This window comes from Camelina sativa, chromosome 1, assembly GCF_000633955.1.
Source record: "Camelina sativa cultivar DH55 chromosome 1, Cs, whole genome shotgun sequence".
Taxonomy (NCBI): Eukaryota; Viridiplantae; Streptophyta; class Magnoliopsida; order Brassicales; family Brassicaceae; genus Camelina; species Camelina sativa.
Window position 1 is genome coordinate 21,115,326 of NC_025685.1, and position 17,665 is coordinate 21,132,990.

Consider the following 17,665-nt stretch of genomic DNA (forward strand, 5'->3'; position numbering starts at 1 on the left):
TCGCAGCATCTTCTATGAGTTGACGCAATGAAACCCCACTCTGAACCGGAATCGTCATTGCCTCCACGTCCACACTTAGTGTACGGTTCAGAAACTCTGTGCTGATTAGCCGGCCGTCATAACCATCAGTGCAAGCAAGCTTCGTCATGCTGTGGGAGAATAATCTTCTGCTTTGCTTGTGTTCCTTGAGCTACGGCATCGAGTAGATCTTTCTCTGTCGTTGGATATGCTGTCATGGAAGCAATGCATGTCGAACGGTCCGAGAAGGCACCATAGGAATTGACTATGGTGCAATTTCTCCCATTAGTGCTACACTCGACCGGATTTGCTGGTGGAGGCGAGCAAGCCAGGACGAAAAACCAGAAAAGGCATAAAATACTTGATCCACAACAAACATGAGATAATCACGTAAGAGAATGAAGAGTTGAAGACTACATCACATCACCTGATTATAGAACATGCGACTTTGTTCAAATGGTCATTTAGGTACCTCGTAGAAAATGTAAATCGATACGTGTTGAATAAGCATTCATTAAAATGCGGTTTTTACTATATTTCTTTTAAAGTTTTTACGTTTAGAACAAATATGAAGGCTTTTATTTTAATAAATTTACAGTTATAGTTATAGGCTTAGAGCTTAGTGGTACTGGTAACTAGTGTAGTTTGTGGGATAAAAAATTTCATTTTAGCAAATTAGTTTAGTTGAATAGATAACTACCACTTAACATTATTTATATATTAAAATAATCAAGTTTATTGAATTTGTTATGAGGCACAAAAATTTAGTTACTGTGTGAAATGGTGAGGAAAAATTAATTTTTTAGAAAAAATTTCTGAGGTCTTTGACTCGTTTAGAGCTGATGTTGTTCTTGCCGGCAACTACATGTTCTTTTTTGTGTAGTTCGTACTTACTAAACATTTAGTTTTGTTTTAATATCACAATTTTTTTGGATCTTTTAATTTTTATTTTGTCATATTTAACATATGTTTTATTCATTTTTTTCTTATAATTTTCATAGTTTTTGCTTAATTTTGTTCATTTTTTTTTCTTTTGGTTATTGTGAAAATTATTTCAAGGAGAAAAAGTCTAAGAAGACTCTTTGTTGCAGGTATACATCCATGCTGAATTTCTGTTTTATAATACTTGGAAATAAAAGAACTATTTTATAATATTAATTAAGAAGTACAAATATAAAACTAACTTTATAAAGTGTAAAAAATTACATTGTCATGTCATTGGTCTTAACACAAACGTTTAATTTTTTAGTAAGAGTCAAAAAATAATTTTAATATTAGAATAATAAAATCTTTTAAATAATTATTAATTTGAAAAAATATTTTCTTCGTCAAATGGACGAAAATTACTAATTAATTTAAAAAAACTGCAAACCAATCCAAATTTTAAAAAATAAAATTTTATATCTATGTATCCAAATTATAAGCGACATCAATTCCTTTTCTCAAACTAGAACTGAAAGCTTTATGCGGCCTCAACTTCTACAACGGGGTATTAGTCTGATATCTCCAACCTTCTTTATCCTTCTTAGGCAACAAGTTTTCCGGTGTGGAATTTGAGTTCACATATTACAGAAGCATAGATCCCTCATATGCATGAAGACATTATGGAGGAAACTGACAAATGAGGCTATATTAAGTATGGCAGACTGCCTCATTGGGGCAAAAACAACAGTATAGCTTTTATCGGGGTCATAAAGAATACAAATTACTTTAAACAAAAGTAAATCACGGCAAAGATTCCATATCCGCCAATGCTCTTCTTTCCTTCACGGAATGAAAGACACAATTATATATAAAATATATATATACAAAATAATAACCAAAAATCCCAAGAAACTGATAAAGTTGACATCAGGCTTGTAGCCAAAATCATTTTGAGATTAAATCAGAAAAATCATTCTGATTTTGAGTATATATATATTCATATTGAACATATTCTATTTTAAAACTAAATATTTTTCGAGTCTTAATTTTTTCAGCCTTTTGCACGTACTATTATAAACATTAAAAAAGTTATTTATTCTTAATAGTTTAGAACTCCTGAAAAATAAGTTTCATTTTTTTACCGGCAAATTATATATATATATATATATTATAGTATAATTTGGCTAATTTGTTTTCCAAAAAGATCTGATAATCAATACAATAAAACTAGAATGTTAGAATGTGCTGCTCTCTTCATCTGACAACTCAACATTTTAGGCTCTTCTCAGCTTGATATTTCAGCAAAGTCGTTAGCCAATAAAAACATTTTAAATAATATAACTCAATATATCTCGACTTATAATAAGTAGGGCTGGGCACGGGACGGGTACCCTTGAGTTTTCTCATACCCTTTACCCGACCCGACCCTCACGGGTAATAGAAAAAAATTACTCATACTCGACCCTTAAATAACGGGTACCTGGAAAAACGGATACCCGGAAAAAAATAGTTGACCCTTTAAATACCCGACCCTTTACCTTTACCCGGAAAAATGAATATCCAATAAAAAAATTGTCAATAATCGCAATAATAATTTCATATTCCAAAATCTAAAAAAGGAAAAATTCATAAATGTATGCAACATATAGGTCCAAAAATTAGAAAATTACAAACTTAAAAAATAAAAATAAAATATTAATTCAATTGGGCATCCAGTTGGACTAAGTTGAAGTTATGCTTTAACTTTAGCTCTATAATATATTTATAAATTAATAATAAATAAGAATAATACAAAATATCAAAGGGTATTTACGGGTCGGGTAACAAAACGGGTAAATGAACGAGTAACGGGACGGGTATTAAAAACTAAACTAATATTCTATACTCGTCCCTTACTCACAGGTAATATAATTATAATACCCTTTACTCGACCCTAAAGCAGTGGTTACCCTTTTTTTCGGGACGGGTACGAGCCGAGTAACGGATCGAATACGGATAATGGGTATTAGTGTCCAGGCCTAATAATAATCTCACTTTTTCCTTAATCACTTTTTCTGTTAAACTTGATGTTATTTTGTTGGGCTTAGTTTTTAAAATAAGTGAGTTTAAAATAAGTTGCAATGGAGTCCATAAGCTCATATTCTTCTCAATTCAGCCCAACCGATGAGTAAATGTGAAAACAAAGAAGAATAACATGATTGGTTTACAACCAATTTCAGAATCTAGCCGAAAAAGACTCGTATTAAGGGATCACTGAGTTGATAGTATCATAGGTGTAGAGAACCTAGAAACACAACAAAGTACCCCACGATTTGGGACATATATCAAACATAGTCATCCTGACTCAACTACAAAACCTTTTATTTTGATCATCTAGTTTCTTTATCATAAAACGATTTTTCTCTCAGACACTAATATCGAATAACCAACTCCGATAATTTTTTTCGACGCCGGTAGAGCTTCTGCTCACCGGCGTCGGGATCTCTTTACCTGCGGCTCTACCTCTGTTCTCCCCTCTTTTACCTCTTTGATTTTTTTTTCACTTATTTTTCTTTTCTTTTGGTTACAAATCTCCCATATCCCCTCAGATCCCGGCGAGTTTTCAATGGACAGAGACAAAAGACGAGGGCGGTTCCGATGAACCCCCTCCTTCTCTCTCTGATTATTTCAACTGGCATTAAATCTCCACAAACAGCCGATATGCTTAAACCCAGATATGGATGTATGCCTTCCCCTGCCAAAGCTCTTTCTGAGACACCGAGGGTAACAAACGAGCTCCTCCTTGGACCATCTGTTTCTTCTCACCCGGTGGAAACGTCGACGGCACACGGCGTCCTTTTCTACAGGCGAAGCTTTCATCTCCACAAAAATGGACTGTTTTTGTGGTCTCTCGTCCCAGCCTCTGACCTTCCCTCCGATTTGCTTTGGCTGAAGTCTTATCCCCTAGAAATGCCCCGTTCCGTGCATACCTATCCACCATCTCCGAACAACCGCCGCCGCATGCTTCGTCCAGCTAGGTCATCCACCGAGGGAAGAGATTCTCTTCTGGTGGGCCTCGTATTTTTTGCCGGCCCATTAACGATTCACGAAACCAAGCCCACATCAAAAATTTCCAGGTACGATTACTTACATATCTTGTGGCCATCAATCTCTAAACAATGGTGTGGTCAAGATTACGAACTTCATGGTTGCCATTTGAGTAGTAATTCATCATGGTTATGTTGGTGTCACTTGTTACTCTTGAGAATCCTGGTATTAGAAATCATATTGGAACTCAGGTCTGATTATCCCTTGTGCGTGTTCTGTCTAAGACAAACTTTGTGTGGAATTCTTGATCACCATTTTCATGGCAGAGAAGATCCACCTGTTCTGTCACGGCTTGAAACTTATCTATTGAACCTGTTCTTATCTTCCATGATGTTCGTTACCGCTACCAATACCCAACAACCATCCCCCTGTACCAGGTCTGTTTACTCTCTGTTAGTGTCTGGCCGACTACAAACGTTGTGTGGATTTATTGATCACCATTTTCATGGCAGAGAGGACCCACCTGTTATGTTCCGGCTTTACATTTATTCCGTGCAAACCTTGGCTTTAACATTTATGCTAATCACTATTGCTCCCAAGTTTTTGAAGTCCCATGGCGTCTTAGTGATGAACTCAATGTGTCGAGATTGTGTTTATGGTCGTAGAGGCTCTTCCACGAATTCTCACCCCTCGACAATCTTAGCTATCTACTTCAGGAACCACCTAATTGAGCAATTCACCATCAGCCACTCCATCACCATCCGGGCTCCTGCCCCCGAATCCATGCCATAGCTTTGCTTCCGCTAATACTTCTTAGTACGGTGAGCTCCTTGGCCCTGATTCTTCTATCAACGGTACTATGTCTTTTGACCGTGACCTATCTGGCATCTCTCGAGCTTCTCGACAATGTCCCACCTTGCAACCATGATCCCACAAGTCTCCAATTGCTTTTTAGCTCTTGTTTCTTAGCTCTCATGGATATTTGCTTGTTGTTATCCTTTTTTTTGTTTTTGCTAATAACTTTGGGGAAAGTCTATGCTTATAACTTTTTAAACTTTGGGATTCTCTTTCCCTCTCCTTGTATTGTTTCTGTTTGATTGAATAGAATCACCCTTTGATCAAAAAAAGAAAAAAAAAAAGTCATCCTATCTCAAATATTTTTGTAAGATATATATTCTCGTACATATAGTTTTAATAAGAGAAGAATACTTATATCTGCTAAGATCTCGATTTTCATTATGGTTGGAGTCTTGGAGAGTTTAATAATCTTCATGGCAATTCTTCAAATTAAAATTGACCAAAGAAAAGAGAAAGAATTGAAGTTGGTTAATTTGCAATCTTTAAGAATACTACTAGGTAAGACCCGCACTATAGTGCGGACTATTTTCAACAATTATTTTAGTTTAAGATAAATAAGATTAAGCATTTTATAAACTTGTAAAATTGGAATATAGTACTTTGCTTTTGCTCAAATATTATTATATACTTTATACATTTTAATATATATATATATATATAAATAAGGTAACCAACATCCTCTTAACAAAAATACAAACTTATGAATTTTCTTTCTTATGTCTTCTTTTACTAACAAATTGTTCACTAACAGAATTCTAGACCAAAACCGATACTAATTTTCGAACCAGTGAAAATCTAAGTTTTTTTTATATTTAAAATGTTTACAGTGGCTAATCATGATTAAATGATTAATTATGAAATGAATATTTATTTTTTAGAAGCACTTTTTTTTTTTTATAGATTTTATTGAAGAAGATAGACGAGGAATAAAGGATTTTAAGAACACATAGCCGGTTAAAGCCTAAATCGCTCGGCGACCACGAGAGAACATCTTCTTCTTCTCTTCTTCTCTGTGAATCTTCGGTAAATCTCGTTTACGTGTCTCTCTGTTTTCTCAATTTGGGGAACTCTGTTTTTTTTTTTTTCTTTTTTTTTGTTGTTGTTCTGTTCTGGGAAACTAGAACAATTCGAAATTGCGGTTCGGCCGAAATCGAACCCGGTTATGTCCGGTTAATTTGATTGAAGAAAAAAACAAAGGAACACATTGTATCAAAAACCCTCCGCTTAAACCCTAGTTTATTCGTCTCTCCGTCGACACTCTTCTTCTTCTTCCTCTTTGTTTCCCGGTGCGATTTCTTATCTTGTTTCGTTATTTTTGGGTTTTCGTTTTTTTGGATGATTCTCTCATTCAATTGATTATACTGATACTTATATTGACTCTTTTAATTCCGACTGTAAACTGATTTGGTCTTGTTACCATTGATGGTTTTGATTTGCAGGTGGACTTATCAGGGGGTGGTGTGTTTGAAACAAATGGGTGCCAAAGGTTCGATTTTTATTTAATTTTTGGATTCATAATTGTGATTTTTAGTTTATTGGATTTGAGATGGATTAAAACTTTTTATCGGATGTAGATGTTATAGCAATGGATAGGAAGAGTGATAAAAAGCGTGGTAAGAAGTTGAAATCTAAGAAAGCAGAAGAAGCTGAGGAGCATGATGATGAACAGAGTGTTGAAGAATTGAATGTAGATGATATAGAAACGGATCAGAAGAGCGATAAGAAGCGTGGAAAGAAGAAGGTGAAGTCTAAGAAAGCAGAAGCTGAGGAGCATGAAGAACAGCTTAAGAGGCTTCAAGAAACTGTGAGTCATCTTTATGTGTTACATGTTTGATTGTGATGGATATATGAGTTTTTTTAACTTATGCGGATTTGTGTTTTTCTTTTGCCGCAGCAAGCTGATTTTTATGAGTATATGAAGGAGCATGATGCAGAGCTTCTTAAGTTTGATGCTACTGAAGTCGAGGTAAGTTTGTATATTGCATATGTTGACTTTGAAGCCAAATTGTGTTCGAAGCTTTTTGTCTTTAGCGATTTTCACATTTTTTTGGTAGGATGATGCTGATGTTGAGCCTGATACTGACGTAGAAGACATTGAGAAGCAAGATGATGATGTTGAAATCCCAAAGAAAGTGAATGAGCAGAAAACGATTACATTAGCGATGGTTGAATCATGGTGTGATTCAATCCGAGAAGACGCGAAGCTAGGTGCAGTGCGTTCTATCTTGAGAGCTTATAGAACTGCCTGTCACTATGGTGATGATACCGGGGATGATCAGTCCACAAAGTTTAGTGTTATGTCAAGCGCTGTGTTTAATGAGATAATGATATTTGTTCTGAGTGAAATGGACGGGATTCTTCGTAAGTTGTTGAGGTTTCCTGAAGACACTAGAGGAACGAAAGAGACTGTATTGGAGCTGACAAACACCAGGCCTTGGAAGAACTATAACCATTTACTCAAATCATATCTCGGCAATTCTCTTCATGTTCTGAACCAGATGACTGACACGGAAATGATATCTTTTACTCTGCGTCGCCTGAAGCACTCCTCGGTTTTTCTAGCTGCTTTCCCGAGCCTCCTAAGGAAATATATTAAGGTGTGTGTTGGAGCGAAATAGTATTATGCTCATGTTTCTTTACGGTTCTGTCTTTGCTCACTTCACTGCTTTTTCGTCCATCTAGGTTGCACTTCATTTCTGGGGAACTGGTAGTGGCGCGCTCCCTGTTGTTTCCTTGTTGTTCCTGAGAGATTTGTGCATACGTATTGGATCTGACTGTGTGGATGACTGCATCAAGGGAATGTACAAAGCATATGTGTTGAATTGCCAGTTTGTGAATGCTGATAAATTGCGGCATATTTTCTTTCTTGGTAACTGCTTCATTGAGCTTATTGGCACAGATATCTCTGCATCATATCAGCATGCTTTTGTCTTCATAAGGCAATTGGCAATGATTCTGCGTGAAGCGCTTAACACCAAAACAAAAGTACTTACTTTCTCAGTAATCTTCATAAATTGAGTACTTCTGCTAACAGTTGTGTGTTGTGAAAAGTTGTTGTTAACTCTTATTTACATTTGGTTGTTTTTTTACAGGAAGCATTTCGGAAAGTGTATCAATGGAAATTCATCCATTGCCTTGAGCTTTGGACTGGAGCTGTTTGTGCATACAGCTCTCAGTCTGAACTCAGACCAGTTGCTTATCCACTAGCCCAAATAATAACTGGTGTAGCACGACTTGTTCCCACTGCTCGCTACATTCCCCTTAGACTAAGATGTGTTCGTATGCTAAACCGGATTGCTGCTTCAACTGGTACCTATATACCCGTCTCAATTCTTCTTGTGGACATGTTAGAGATGAAGGAGCTCAACAGACCTCCCACTGGAGGCGTTGGCAAAGGTGTAGACTTACGAACACTATTGAAGGTAAAAACTTACTTGGTTGGGTCTTTAATAAAGAGTATAGGATGATGTTTTATCCTGGAAACTAACCGTTTTGGATATTGAAATCTCTTTTCAGGTAAGTAAACCAGCAGTGAAGACACGAGCGTTTCAGGAGGCATGTGTTTATTCTGTAGTTGAGGAGCTTGTGGAGCATTTGTCTCAGTGGAGTTGTTCTGTCGCTTTCTTTGAACTGTCATTTATTCCAACCATAAGGCTGCGTAGCTTTTCCAAGTCCACTAAAGCTGAGAGGTTTAGGAAAGAAATGAAACAACTCATTAGCCAGGTACTTCAACCAAAAAAAAAAGAGGGCTTTACGTGATGTATCTTGTACTTGCAATAAAAGAACTGACTATATGACTATATTGACTTGTGTGTTGATGACTCCTTTAATCTCTCTTGCTTATTATATTTTTCTTTGCTTTTCAGATTGAAGCTAACTCAGAGTTTGTCAACAAAAAGAGAGCTTCAATTAAGTTTCTACCCAATGATCTTGCTGCTGCATCATTCCTTGAGGTTTAGTAAATCGTTTCTCTTGATTCATTTGAATATTTGTTGTTTTTCTCCACGTGTCTATGAACTCCTGCTGCAAAGCATATAAACATGGCTTCATTTATGTTATGCTATTTTGGTCTTCTCTGTTCAGGATGAGAAGAAGTCAGGAAAAAGCCCTCTATTGCAATACGCAGAAATTATCCGCCAAAGAGCCCAGCAAAGAAACGAATCACTGGTGGAATCAGAGTGCGTTACATTCCTCTAAACTTGATCACTTTGTATATTTTCTTTTATGACTTTGACTGCTAATAATAATCCGTTTGGTTTCTCTTAGTGTTATTGTGGGAGAGAACTCAGCTGTCTTTGGGAAAAACGCACCAAGCAGTGATGAGGAAGATGATGAAGATAGGATTGAAAAGGGTGCTGCAGCTTTCAATTCCTCCTGGTTACCGGGAAGTGACCCCAAGTATGTCTTTCTTCCTCTTGAATTACAAACATATCAGGATTTCTTATGGTAAATCACAGGGTTGGTGTGGTAGATTATGGTGTGAGTAGGGGTTGTTCCTGCAAAATTATTTCCCCCAATACAGCCATATCTAGATTGTGTCTATGTTTTAAAGTACTTTGAATAGTTACGGGTGGCTTGATTAACTTGGGGGAATGTAGATAGGAGCTGAATCTGGTCGTCTCTTATGCCTAGAATGTCGACACTTTATTTGGCCGTTGTGCTATATAACCTAAAGCAAATGTGCTTGACAGAGAGAAAGAGCCGGAGGAAGAGAAGACGAAAAAGAAGAAAAGGAAGAGAGGTGGTAAGAGTAAATCAGAGAAAAAGCAAGACGAGGATGGTGCAGGAGAAGATGACGTTGTGGAGGACTTTGTGTTGAGTTCTGATGAAGAGGAAGAGGATGATCTGTTTGATATAGGAGGAGACAAAGATGATGATGAGGATGCAGCAGACGAAATTACAGATCCTGAGACAAAGACATCTAATAAGACCTCTAAGAAAACTAAGGGCACTTATAAGACCTGGCATAAGACTTACAAGAAGACCAAGAAGAAGAAGGCAAGAGTAGCTTAGTTTTTCTGTACCTTCTTTTTGATTCTGTGGGATTACTTTTTCATATGTTTACCAAACAACAATAGACAAAATCAAATTTTGGGAAAAAGAGAAGCTAATATTCCAAATTAAATGATTGTACTAGAAATTTTTCATCGTCATTATCAGAAAGATATAAGTTCGACAATGTTTTTTGATGTGCATTACGAAGATGCAGCAAGTATAGAAGGCTGCTTCAATGATAGTGACATCAACGTGAACCAGGAGGAACGGAGTGGACTGGTTTCTTCATTAGCGTTGCAGGCCAGCTTTGATGTAAGCTGCGTAAAGATCCCTGTGTTTCAAAACAGTACAGTTCTCGTTATTATCGAAGAAAAAGTGTTAAATACTTTGGTGTTTTGCGTAAGACAAACTTACATGGAGTCCTTAATTGCAGCTATGGCAGCTTGAGCTGGAAGGAAAGCTTCAACGTCGACTTTCTTGTTCTCGTTCTTCTTGTCTAAAAGTTGATTGTTAAGTGAAAACTGAAAATAACACAAGCTAAAACAAAATTTAAAGTTAGATGCAATATGGGATGTTATGTTGTGGATACAGTCCTCGAAGAAGCGGCGAATTTCAGCTAGACGGTGAGGGGGAAGCTCATTGAGTTCTCTGTAGTGACGGAACTCAGGATCGTCCGCACATACTGCAATTATCTTGTCGTCTTTTTCACCCTGCAAGTTTCAGAACAAGGTGATTCATGGTTTCTTACATGACAGGGAGATAGAATTGGGTTCACGGGTTGTTGTTACCTGATCAATCATGGGCATTAGACCAATAGCACGGGCACGGAGGAATGATCCAGTTAGCACAGGCTCCTGAACAATAGTTTTTCCGTTATTTCACTGCCTGTTTTTATAAGTTTGCATGACCATGAAAGCTAAAAAGAGGCGAGCTAGATAAAGCACCTGCATCAGCACCAGGACATCTATTGGATCACTGTCTTCACAGATAGTTCGAGGAATGAAACCGTAGTTGTGGGGGTACACAATGGATGAGTAGAGAACACGATCAACCTAGAGAGGAAAAAGATTCAGTGATCTGAGTTTTTCCTCTTATGATGAATAATGTTTAGGTGGAAAATGCATATAATGCGACTTGGTGAAGCATATAACCGCATAATTTAAACAAGAATATGAGGGATCAGAAGACAGGTATATATACTCAATCAAGCAAATAAAGCCAAAGAACACTGTACCTTAATAAGGCCACTATTCTTGTCAAGCTCGTACTTAACCTTGCCACCTTTGCTAATTTCAACAACCTGGCAAAGAGTTCAAGCTGGTTTAACAATCATAGGATAACCAAAAAACTGCTGTCTAGAAATGATGGGGAGGAAGATAACGCTTACGCAGTTGAAAACAGCAGGAGCTTCCGGACCTGAAAGATTCAACAAACAAACACTCACATCAAAGAATGAACGTTTATTCATCCAAGCAAACATGATTCATTGCAGCGACATGTATGGCCTTTACTCACATCACATGACTATTTCAAGTAACAAAGGCAAGAAGGATACATGCCACGTATATGAATCAGTAAGAAATACAAATCATGTATCACAAGATTAGCGTACCAATCTCCAAGTCATGCCAAGGATGAGCAGCAGCTGATCGGTGAGTGAAGGCTGCAAAGTTTCTCTCGTTCAAGGTAACATTAGGGTTCCTGAGAGGAAATGCATTGCCCTTGGAGCTTCCTTCATCGTTGTTATCAGCCATATCGAATGTTCACTATAACTTGCAAACAAAAGGAGAGAGTCATTCAATCATATACCAAACTCAAAACATATCAACCCAATCCCAATCACATATAAGATTATTTACTAATGAACAAATCAACCACCAGTGGATATAAAACGAACAAATCCTTTTACATTCCATTAGAACCCAATCTTCTAAAACATAAGAAACTTCGAATGATGATTCTTCAAATAGCACACAGGCGAATCTACGACTATTCACTGTTCTAGTGCAACTCCATAATCATCTTAAGCAACAATCTAACAAGGCGATAGGCTAAATGTATAAGCGATATACGAAGAACACAGATCCATCATCGATTTCATGAATCAAAATCACACAAATCAAAAATCAAACACTCTGGAATCACCAAATACTGTAACCTGTACTTAGCTACATCAATCGAAAAATCTGATAGTACTAATCCAACACAAAACAACTAAATCCACAGATCGATCATCAGCGAAGAACAATACAAGTTCGCGCCGCTCAAAACGAAACCGACCTTAAAGAAAAAAACGCAAAATCAAACGAAACCGATCCGATTCAACAAGCAGAGATCAAAATCAAGCACCACTAACACCACATAATAAACAAAAATGGACCTAATCGACGGATTCCGAATGAAAACAAACGAGAGAGAAGATGATCTTACAGATGCAACTTCAAGCGCTTCAATCGCGCAACCGAAGAAGAGAGCTCGTAACGTTATTATTTTTTTTTTATTGTGCTTCTTCTTCTCTCTCTCTCTCTCTCTTCGTTTTAGAGAAAACAAACAAGATTGTGCAGTTACAGTAGAGCATTCGTGTGAGTGTGACTTCTTATGGCGCTTCTTTATAAGACGTTGGAAAGAGGAAGAAGGAGAAGAAGATGCTGACGTCACTTTTTTTTTTCCTTGGTTATTGTACATCGTCAATTGTACGATGAATCGTGTACGTTGAATTTGAAAAGGCCAATTAGATCCGACGGTTGTAGTTTTTAATATGTGTGTTGTACCTTTTTAATTGAAGGAAAAATTTAATTGATGGCTTGATGTACCAAAAAAGTATCTCACTGACAAATTGTTATATGACGCGTGTCCTGAAAATTAGGCACTTTCTTTCACTAAGATTCCTCCTTTTTTTATTTTGTTGTTTTCTGTTTATGGCAACAATTCCTTTATATTTTATTTCTCAAGATAAAGAGAGAAATCTATATCACTCATTCTTTCTTCTTTCTTATATTTTGTTTCTGGTTTTGTGTTTGGTTCAAATTGCTCATTCTTTGAAAGAGTAGATGATAATAAATTATACTTGTCATTAAAATCTATCAAAATACTCTTTAGCAAAATGTAGATGAATCTTTCATTTCACCATATTTTAACTAGAGAATCAATTTGCGTTTTTTTTTTTAATGTTAGGCGCTGATCTTGTATATCTCATTTGATTTGAGGGTTTAGCTCTACGCCTCTACCTCAAGGAAGAGAAGAGGAAGACAAAATGTTAAGGCAACAAAAACAAATTATTGCAAGATTTTTGTTACCAATTTAAAATATATATTCTACGTATATACATAAATACAAGTTGAACTCTAGTCTCCACTAGTAACAAAACTACCACTTTTGGTGTTTTTCTTCTTTCATATAAGTATCTAATATTCAAATGGGAAAAAATGAATATCATTCAGTAGTGAGGACTAACCACAAAAAAAACTGTGTCGCTGTGCGCAGTTGTTATCTGGTGACTGTCAACTATAGCATGAGAAGTCTACAATCAAAGGTTGGTAGATATTATATCATCCGAGAAAAAAAGGTTAAAACTTCGATTAAATGTCCCAAACCAAAACAAAAAGATTCGATTTTAGATTCTTTCAACGTTTGGTCGGGCTACTCTTATATCGAATCGAATGGACCACTGCCAAAATGTAAAATTCTTCTTAGTTCTCAATTTCAAGAAATGAAAATAAAAAATTCACAAATGTAAAGTAGGCCTAAAAGTAACATAAGAAGCCCAATATGCTAAACAATTCTATAAAGCCTTTTTCTTTTCCCGGAGAGCATCTCAAAGCGTGACACGTGTCGATTATACTCACCCACGTCATTGAGTTTCTCCCTCTTCTTCTTCTTTCCAAAAAAAAAAACCCAAGCAAACGACTTTAACACGACTAAGAAAACTTCAGACAAAACTGAGAAAAAAATTGAATTCAATTGGTTCAAAATCATCCTCAATTTGATTTGATTCTCTTTCAGAAACTTTCTTTTGGTTTCGATTTGTTTCAAGTTGATTTAGAGATCAGTGGTTGTGATTAGGGTTTTATAGCCAGTTTACAATTTCAATGGAAGACGAACAAGGGAGCGAAAGTGAAGGAGACACCATAGTTGCATCACCACTTGCTAAATGGAGAATCGAATTCTCGAGATCGTTTCAGAATTACTTAGACAGATCTGCTCCTAACATTGTTCGAAGATGGCTTGTGACTTTACTCGCTGCTGTGATCTATATCTATAGGGTTTACTATGTTTATGGATACTTCGTCATCTCTTATGGTTTAGCTACTTATATCTTGAACCTCTTGATTGGTTTCCTCTCTCCTAAGGTTGATCCTGAGCTTGAAGCTTTGGATCCTGACTCTTTGCCTAGTGATGTTTATGATGAGTATAGGCCCTTTGTTCGTCGTCTTCCTGAGTTCAAGTTCTGGTAAGATAGTTCTCTTTTTTGCTTTTGATGATTGGATGATCTGATTCATGGGTTTGGCTTCTCTCATGAAAAGTTTGTGTTTTTTGCCATTCTTGTTCAAGTTCTGGTAAATTTCTCTTTAGTTTAGATGATGGATGGTAATAGATAGTTTAATTAATGATTAGTGTGAGGTCTAATTTAGGTTTTTGTCATGAAATTTGTACTTTACCAATTTCATAAAAGTTTTGAATAGATATATTCTGAATTCTCATAGAAGTTTTGTTTTTTTTGGTCAATCTTGATTCAGGTATGCAGCAACTAAGGCCTTTGTTGTTGCGTTTGTGATGACTTTCTTCTCATTCTTGGATGTACCTGTGTTCTGGCCCATCTTGTTGTGTTACTGGCTGGTTCTGTATTCTCTGACTATGAAACGCTTAATCGTGCACATGTGGAAGTATAGATACTTCCCTTTTGACGTTAGGAAGCCTGTAAAGCTGTTCAAGGTTCTTGCTGATAGTGTTCTGACCTTTTTAAGAATCAAGGTAAACGATTTGTTTTGGATGATAGTCTTGAATCTCTAGTAGTTTGGAAAGTAAAGAGTGATGAACATGTATTGTGTTTATGTTTTTTTGACAGAGGGATGATGGTGGAAATGATGCGCCAAGTAGCAGCAGTTCATCTCAGGGAAATGAAAAACAGGATTAGATGTAAACCATGGATCAGGCACTGATCACACGAAAGGATACAAACTAAGAAGAAGAGACTATCAATCAAGTAAATTGTACTATTATAGAGTCATGCTGATGAAATATGAAAAAAAAAAAAAACAAAGTTTTTGCAGCTTAACTGAACTAAGAAATCACTCTTCTGATTTTGAGTAATCTCTTGCAATTTTCTGGTTTTCAATTGTAATGTGTAACAGTGTATTTACAAATTATACGGTTGAATGAATTTGTAAATCACATGACTGTAGATTCTAGTTCCACTCTGGACACAACGAATCACACAAAGACAGCCTCAAAATTCCTTGCTTGCACTGGTACAAATCACATTACAGAAACAGATGCAGATTGGTCAAAAAAGCATTGTCTCTTAGGCTAAGAGTAAGAGTAGCTAAAGAGTGGCAAAGGAAACCCTCCGAGTCAGACAGAGTGTTTTCGAGATACTTTAACCATCTCTCCTTTTCCCTGTGGATTAGTGGAAGCCAAAATCCGCCATGGAAGCAACAGCAAGAATCTTGAGCGCTTCTGCTCTCAATCGTCGTCTTCTTCTCAGTAAGCTCAACCTAAAACCTGATACCCGTTCGATCAAATTCACAGATCAGTTTTGTTTTCCCTCACACAATGCCGTCTCCCGACGATCGTCATCTGCGTCCGCCACTCGTATACGGTGCTCTTCGCTTCCTCCAAACGCGAATCTCTTCAAATCTCTCTTCTTCCTAACGTCAACGTTTCGTCTCGAGAACTCCGCCGTTCACGCTAACCCATTCCGATCCGAACCTAACGACGGCGTCGCGGTTTGGAACAGAGCTCCGCGGACCGTGAACGGAGGTGGGAACGCGGCGATAATAGCCGGGAGCGAGGGGAAAGAGACGACTGTGGTTCTACTTGGTTGGTTAGGAGCAAAAGCTAAACATCTGAGGAGATACGTTGAGTGGTATAACTCCAGGGGAATTAACGCCGTTACTTTCACCGTCGAGGTTAGGGATTTGCTCCGGTTAGATCTTGGTCGGAGGCTTGAACGACGGATAGCTGAATTTGGGAACGAATTGGTTAATTGGGTATCGGTGAAAGAAGATGATGGTAGAGAGAAATGCTTGGTGTTTCACAGCTTCAGCAACACTGGTTGGCTTGTGTAGGTTGATGGAAGCCAAATCCTTTCGTCAAACTTAGTACATTTTGATTGTGATTCTGGTCTCCTTATTACTGATGATGATGATGAATTTAGTGTTGATTTGAGCTAGATGATGAATTAGGTGAGCTTTTTACTTGTGGCAGATATGGTGCTTTGCTCGAAAGCTTCATTGGTAGACAAGATTTAGTAGAAAAGATTAAGGGTTGTATCATTGACTCGGGAGGAGCAGATCCTCTAGATACCAAGGTTTGTTTCTTTTATAATGTTTCTCTCTTTCATGTAACCAATACTTCCTTATCTTCTATTGCAAGTGGATAGGCAAATATTGTTGTAGTTGTAGGTTTTTTGCTTTCTTGAGAGAACATGATCTATCTTTTTGAGCTATGCTATTGTGAAACTTTGCTAGTTTGAGTTTTATGTTGAAGAACTCTGTATTGATTACAAGCATTTACGAAACCATGACTAGAGGACTTTGATTTTGATATCTAAGCAATTAGCTTTGTAGATAGATAACTTGGTACTCCCTAGAAAAAACCATACTTATGAGTTAAAACCGCTGATTTCTTTTATTCACGTAGCCATCATTCACAGGTTGATGGTACATCGGTCTATATATCTTGTGAATGCGATCTTGTTCTCTTGCAAGATATTGATGTCTTAGGCATGTGAACAAGATAAAATGAGCGTCATAGCACATGCCCTAGTTTGTTCTGAAGTCTCTTTTTGTTGAAAATTGTTTCGTGTACTTGATCATTTCATAGTCTTAATAGACATCATAATCATTCGTCTTGCATAGATTTGAGTATACCTTTGAAGATTATATAGATGAAAGATTGAATACTGTTCTTGTGCAGATTTGGGCAGCCGGGTTTACCGCTGCTATACTGAAGAAGCGTAGCTCCACCATAACCACAGAACATAATTGTTCCATAAACGAAGAAAATGCTTCAACCCCACAAAAGAAGGAACCTTTAGGAATGGAAAGCATGCTGCTATCATCTCTAGAGAAAGTCTTCCCCATCATCCTAAACCTCCAGGACGTCAATGCGTAAGCTTCACACCACACAGACATCCCCATCGGCTTCTTGTTTTGTATTTTAAGGTTGATCAATCTGAGTTATCTTCTCTGTTGCAGGAGGCTAACGAAAGTCATCAAAAAACTATATGAGAACCATCCTCCATGTCCTCAGCTCTATCTTTACAGCTCCGGGGACAAAGTAGTTCCGTCTCATTCCGTTGAGCTCCGCATCAGAGAACAACAGAAGATGGGAAGAAACATACATTCTTTCAATTTCAAATCCTCTCCTCATGTCGATCATTACCGGAACTTTCCTGACTTGTATTCCTCACAGCTTCGCAACTTCTTGGAAAAGTGCCTCACTCCCACAAAACAACAAGCTCTTTGATTTTGTTTTTGGAATATAGATCCATTTCCACATAATCTTTGTAATGTTTGCTTTTCTGACTGAGAATGATTATGAAAGTGGGTATTAAAACTGTAAAACACCCTTCCGATGGGCGGATTACTTATTTTTATAAAGATTAAAATTAAAAATTTTA

The 17,665-nt window shown here is 37.0% G+C and overlaps 4 protein-coding genes across 4 annotated transcripts; 3 read left to right on the plus strand and 1 right to left on the minus strand.

Annotated features, from left to right (window-relative positions):
• Nucleotides 6,021-9,980, plus strand: LOC104700297 (nucleolar complex protein 2 homolog). The gene is made up of 12 exons (XM_010415797.2): nucleotides 6,021-6,113; nucleotides 6,267-6,313; nucleotides 6,402-6,631; nucleotides 6,722-6,793; nucleotides 6,882-7,424; nucleotides 7,510-7,812; nucleotides 7,920-8,249; nucleotides 8,344-8,550; nucleotides 8,694-8,780; nucleotides 8,911-9,005; nucleotides 9,094-9,225; nucleotides 9,519-9,980. The coding sequence occupies exons 2-12, from the start codon at nucleotides 6,301-6,303 to the stop codon at nucleotides 9,838-9,840; spliced, it is 2,334 nt and encodes a 777-aa protein (XP_010414099.1). The 5' UTR covers nucleotides 6,021-6,113; nucleotides 6,267-6,300; the 3' UTR covers nucleotides 9,841-9,980.
• Nucleotides 9,939-12,417, minus strand: LOC104700283 (soluble inorganic pyrophosphatase 2). Its single transcript, XM_010415779.2, has 9 exons — nucleotides 12,253-12,417; nucleotides 11,435-11,588; nucleotides 11,210-11,238; nucleotides 11,057-11,122; nucleotides 10,767-10,874; nucleotides 10,611-10,676; nucleotides 10,412-10,532; nucleotides 10,237-10,318; nucleotides 9,939-10,153 (listed from the first exon to the last, which is right to left on the minus strand). The coding sequence occupies exons 2-9, from the start codon at nucleotides 11,574-11,576 to the stop codon at nucleotides 10,111-10,113; spliced, it is 657 nt and encodes a 218-aa protein (XP_010414081.1). The 5' UTR covers nucleotides 11,577-11,588; nucleotides 12,253-12,417; the 3' UTR covers nucleotides 9,939-10,110.
• Nucleotides 13,714-15,223, plus strand: LOC104700305 (protein RER1D-like). The gene is made up of 3 exons (XM_010415809.2): nucleotides 13,714-14,272; nucleotides 14,559-14,793; nucleotides 14,888-15,223. Exons 1-3 carry the CDS (start codon nucleotides 13,911-13,913, stop codon nucleotides 14,954-14,956), a joined length of 666 nt encoding a protein of 221 aa, XP_010414111.1. The 5' UTR covers nucleotides 13,714-13,910; the 3' UTR covers nucleotides 14,957-15,223.
• Nucleotides 15,336-17,665, plus strand: LOC104700316 (transmembrane protein 53-like). Its single transcript, XM_010415820.2, has 4 exons — nucleotides 15,336-16,105; nucleotides 16,249-16,351; nucleotides 16,960-17,153; nucleotides 17,241-17,665. The coding sequence occupies exons 1-4, from the start codon at nucleotides 15,468-15,470 to the stop codon at nucleotides 17,509-17,511; spliced, it is 1,206 nt and encodes a 401-aa protein (XP_010414122.1). The 5' UTR covers nucleotides 15,336-15,467; the 3' UTR covers nucleotides 17,512-17,665.